This window comes from Helobdella robusta (genome assembly GCF_000326865.2).
Source record: "Helobdella robusta unplaced genomic scaffold HELROscaffold_55, whole genome shotgun sequence".
NCBI classification, from domain to species: Eukaryota; Metazoa; Annelida; class Clitellata; order Rhynchobdellida; family Glossiphoniidae; genus Helobdella; species Helobdella robusta.
Genome location: NW_008705295.1, coordinates 686,045 through 691,780, shown reverse-complemented (window position 1 = coordinate 691,780; position 5,736 = coordinate 686,045). Strand labels below are relative to the sequence as shown.

At 33.1% G+C, this 5,736-nt stretch overlaps 1 protein-coding gene across 1 annotated transcript in view; it reads right to left on the bottom strand.

Moving 5' to 3' along the window:
• Positions 1–3,850: 3,850 nt before the first annotated feature.
• Positions 3,851–5,736, bottom strand: part of HELRODRAFT_179602 (hypothetical protein) — a gene marked incomplete at both ends in the record, with an annotated part of 4,587 nt that continues 2,701 nt past the window's right edge. Inside the window, 2 exons of the mRNA XM_009028417.1 lie at positions 3,851–4,033; positions 4,910–5,065. Of these exons, the coding sequence (XP_009026665.1) occupies positions 3,851–4,033; positions 4,910–5,065 (339 nt within the window). The remainder of the gene's footprint in view (positions 4,034–4,909; positions 5,066–5,736) is intronic.

Here is a 5,736-nt window from a genome sequence, read left to right as displayed (position 1 = left end):
TAAATGACATTGTGAAGGTCGTCGCGTTATGGGCGATTCTGTAGTGATTGTTGCTTATACGAAACGAAACGAAACGAAACAAGACGAAACGAAACGAAATGATCGCAACATCAAAAAAATAATAAAATGATGTTGTGAAATTTTATGATATATTATAAACAGTGGGCAATAAAATATATACAAAAACGTTAAGATATTCTTCATCTTAAAATTAAATCACATAGAAACAGAAAGAAAAGTTGAAAAACAACAACTGCATACAAACACACATACAAACACACATACAAAAAAACAAACAAAAACATACAAAACAGTTAAAACACACATGAAACACATGCATACAACGCAATTTTGAATAAAATACAACCGAACATAATAAAAAAAACATAACGTGCAATCAGCGCTAACATGAAAACGTCCAACCATACATAAATTCAGGCTGAACAGTTATGCAAACATGAAATGTTACAGAAAACAAACACAAACAAAATACAAAACATACAACAATAAAAACAAACAAACAAACGAGCAAACAAATAAACAAACAAACGAGCAATGAAACGAAAAGCCGACCAATTTGTTAATTTGCGCTGACAACGAACGGACATTTTGCCTGTCGAGACAATGGCATATAAAAGTCAACAGTAAATTTTATGACGTGCGTCTTGTCAATTTAAGCACGTGACTTATGGAGGATGGCGTCACGAAATGCACCCAGGAGTTGTATTGGAAGGGATGGCAGGGGGTCTTTGAGGAATGGGTGTGGTGAGGTGTGGTGTGTTGTGGTGTGTTGTGGTGAGGTGTGGCCACATCACCAAACCAAATATCAGAAGTAAATGAAGAAAGACATAAAAAAAAGTTGGAATTGTGATAATAATGGAGAGAGTTATAGTAAAAAATGATTGAGTTTTGAAAAATAAGAATGAATGAATAAAACAATGAATGAATGAATGAACGAAGGAACGAATGAATGAATGAACAAATGAACGAATGAATGAATGAAAAAAGGAGTAATTGAGCAAATGATCCGAAAGGAATTTTACAGCAATGAAACTCGTCAAATTTGACGCTGCAAATTCAATTTGTGATAGTTGAAGGGAGGAAGGATGGATGGATAAATTAAAAGAATGAAAGCGTGTGATGATGATTGTGATGACGAAGTTGGTGCTGATGATGATGATGATGTTTTCATTGTAAGTAAGTTACATACGCTGTTGAAAACGATATTAATGATGATAATGTTGATGGTATTGATGATGATGATGATGACAATGATGATGACGACGATGATGACGATGATGATGATGATGACGATGATGATCATAATGTAACACCTACATTGGTGAAGTAATGCAATTAAAACGCAAGTCAACTGTTACTTTGGGAATATGCATGACAAAATTATGTATGCCTGGATGATTAGAAGAGTGAATGAATGAATGAATGAATGAATGAATGAATGAATGAATGAATGAATGAATGAATGAATTAATTAATTAATTAATTAATTAATTAATTAATAAATAATAAATGAATAGGTAGATGAATGATTGAATAAACGAACGAATTATAAATAAATTGATGAATGAAACAATGAAACAATTGACGAACGATTCAGAAAACTCAGATTTATATAGGATGCCTCATTAAAAAGACAAAAAAAAACAAACAAAAATGGAAAAAAAACCAAAACAATGCATGTAGAAGAGGTGATACAAAAAAAAACACATACAGGTAAGTAACAACATGTTTCCACAAACAACGTTCACAAAATATGTTTGTTTGTTTGTTTGTACGTACGTACGTATGTAAGTATGTTTGAATGTATGTATGTATGTATGTATGTTATTAAGTATGTATGAATGAATGAGCGAATGAAAAAAAATAAATGAATGAATGAATGAATATATATGTGTGTGTGTGTATGAGTGTATGTGTGTGTGTGTACGTTTTTATACAATTAAAAACTTTTTCTAACGATCGTTCCTGGTTCCACTTGTCTTCTTACATGAGGTGAACCAATAAATAACTGTATACGATTGTATATGTGTGTGTTTGTATGTCTGCTTTTGTGCGCGTGTATGTGTGCGTGTGTATGTGCGTGTATGTGTGTGTTTGAGTATGTATATGGTATGTACCATTCACATGTTTTGATAAACTTAAATTTCGATTGGATATCTTCACAATGATAATATTAAAAATAAGAGGAATAATAAGAAGAACAATCAGCCGATAGAATAAATAATAATGAAGGAATTTTTTTCTATTAATTCTTTCATCGCCATTCAGCTTGGCATTCAGCAAACTCAAGTTAACAAGATGTGTGTGCGTGTGTGTACGTGTGTGCGCGTACGTGTGTATGTGTGTGTGTACTATTTCAACGATACCCGCACACACTCAAAAAACAAAAATATACACACACTTTCCTGGAAATATGCAAAGTATACAAATTCAAAAAACATACCAACAAACTAAAACATACAAACAAACATAAACATACAAACAAACATGAAATTACAAGCACGCAAACATACAAAGAAATACAAACATAGAGATCGACTGTGGCACGGTTTCATTGTTATTTATGCTCTGTTGATATGTGCATGTGCCAGAAAGCAGGCGGAAATTTTGTTTACGCTAGCTCTTGCTAGCCTAAATACATTCAAACGTGCAAGGGTTTGCTCTGTTTGTTTGTTTGTTCTGTTTGTTTGTTTGTTTATGTTTTGTTTATTCGTTCATGTTTTGTTTATTTGATTGTTTATGCTTGTGTATGATTTGTTTGTTTGTTTGTTTATAATTTGTTAAGTTGTTTTTATTGTTTTTTTTTGGTTTTGGTATGTTTTGGTTAGATCAGATATATTTTGTATGTCTCGTCAGTTTATGTACGTTCAAGCTCTGTGCATTTGTATGTTTATGTGTGTTTTGTTTGTATTTTTGTGTGTGTTTATTTCGAGTACACTTGTATTTTATATGTTTTTTTTTCATTTAAAAATGCATAAAACCTGTTGAAGTAAATTGATTTCAATTTCTGAAAAACAGCTAAACCACTTTTGGTAAAAAAAAATACGTATGGCCTAGCTCACCAACGTTAAAATTGGTATTAATCTATATGGTAAAGGTGTAAAATGTGTATGTACAGTACCCACCCACTTATGTATGTGTATTTACTTACGTAAATGTTTGTACAACTTTACGTGTGCTTCGGTGTGTGTGAGTTATTAAGGGGATCAGAATTTAATGATTTGTTGAAATAGTTACACACATAAATATAGAGGACCTATGTACGTATAAGAAATGGCTTAAAGTATGAAAATTGTACCAGGCAATTGAAAGTTATCAAACGTATGTGAACTGATTGCGCGCGTGTGTGTGTTTGTGTGTGTGTATGTATGAAAAAGAGAGAAGGAGAATGTGTGTGCGTGCGTGAATGTGTGAATGTGTAAAAAATTTTAATATATGTATGTTACGTGGTATAGGCGTGATCGTTTTTATGCGCGCACATGTCTGTGTTGGTGTAAATCATGCTTAGGTGTGAATATGTATGCCTTTTTCTGCCTGTATATTTCAGTATTTTTTCTACGCTTCTCCTGATGTATCACATTTGAACGCAACACACTTACGCACACATTAAAACGCATCAACGCGCGCGCACACGCTCCTACACGAACGAATACATCTACGTATCATTAAATTCGAAAGAGAGTCTGAAAATTTTTAACTTTCAAATTAACAACACTTCCGTTCTCTATTTATTTATTGTGTTCCGTCTTTTTTTCATCACATATTTTAAAGTTATTTCCCTCATTTAACTCTCTCTCTCTCTCTCTCTCTCTCTCTCTCTCCACATTTCTCATATATCAAGTGGAATTAAATTTTCAAGAAGCATCACATTAGTAGATGTAAATGAACTTGACCTCCGATGGTGACCTTTAATTTCAAGGTCGATTTCAAGGTCAAACCTCAGCCAGACGTCGGCTGCTAATTCCATGCAGACCATTTGAACATCAAATAAAATCTCAGAAGGAGAGATAAACTTGAAAAAGAAAGAAAGAAAGAAAGAAAGAAAGAAAGAAAGAAAAAAGAGAAAGAGAAAAAGAAAAAGAAAAAGAAAGAGAGAGGGAAAAAATAAAGAACGAATGGAGAAAGAATAAAAGAAAAAAGACCAAAAAAAGATATGGGCTTATATAATATCACGAGATTTTCTAGATCGTAATTTCATTCATCACGTAAATTTGTATATTGCATTTATATTTATGTACGTACCACCATGCCAATATCTCTATAATAGAAAAAAACATCACACGTATACACAAGAACACACACATGTACGCACACACAAGCACGCACACACACACAAACATGCGCGCACACACACGCATTCATACGCCTAAAATACAGCATGGTCAGGTGAATTGACATGGGATAAACATGGGATAATAAAGAATAACAATCAAACACTCGTCAACATGTTCATAGGAGAGCGCGGACGCGCATAAAAAATATGACAAACTCCCACATGTGCAGGAAATAACTAAACTCATAAACAAAAATAACAAACGCACAGATTTATGATTAAAAAACAACAATACCAACAACAACAAAATTATTAATTCGAACAAACATAATAATATATAAAATTAAACTCAGACGTGATCACATTTGATAAATAAAGATCCGTAAAACAACATCAAACAACTACACTTATACGAACAAACAGACAGACGGACAAAAAAAACTAACAACCACAAACGAATAAATACCAGACAAGTAAACAGACAAACGGACAAAAACTAAGCAACCAAACACAGACAAATGAATAAACACTAGAAAACCAGACAGCCAGACAGACAAAACCCCAGACAGACAGACAGACAGACAGACAGACAGACAGACAGACAGACAGACTAACCATGGGATACATGGCTGGTAGGAAGCAGGCTGCGGCTGCATTGAGTTGAAGGTTTCTACGTATAAGGTTGTTCCTTCCGTTCTGAAGTAGCTGTTCTTTTAGATGTTGTGGTGGGTGCAAGTACTTGCAGGGCGGGTTCGTGCGCTGGCATCTACCCTGCTCGTTGAAGAACAAATTCAAAGTTTTTATTATTACTTTTGTTATTATTATTATTATTTATTATTATTATTGTTGTTGTTATTACTATTTTTAATGTGGTAGTTGTGGTTGTTGTGGTTGTTGTTTTATTGAAGCGCCATAAAAAATATGATCGACAGGATTCATGAGCCAAAAAAAATAACGAAGAAAGATTTTTTTTCACCAAGGCATGAAAAAATTAAAGCAGCAACAGTGGTGATGGGGAAAATGATGGAGACGACGACGATGATGATGTTGTTGATGATGACGACGTTGATGATGACGACAACGACGATGATGACAAATGTCACAAGAAAGTTGACAATCAAATCAAATCAAATCAAATCACTTTTATTCAATCAAACAAAACAAAAGCATGAATGATTCGGAGACCAAAAAAAGAAAATTAATTCTTGTGGGCTCGGCCACCGTGCAGCTCAAAATTGCTTCTCAATGATAAAATAAAATTGTCAATAGGAGAAAATGTATCAATGTTAATGAAATATGTACACACTTATATACATATATATACATATACATTATTATCCTTGAAAAACAGAACTTTTCGGAATTAAAAAATTTTTCAGTTTATTTTTAAAAAGATGCAAAGTGTTACAATCTTTAATTTCTTGTGGAATCGTCTCCCATAT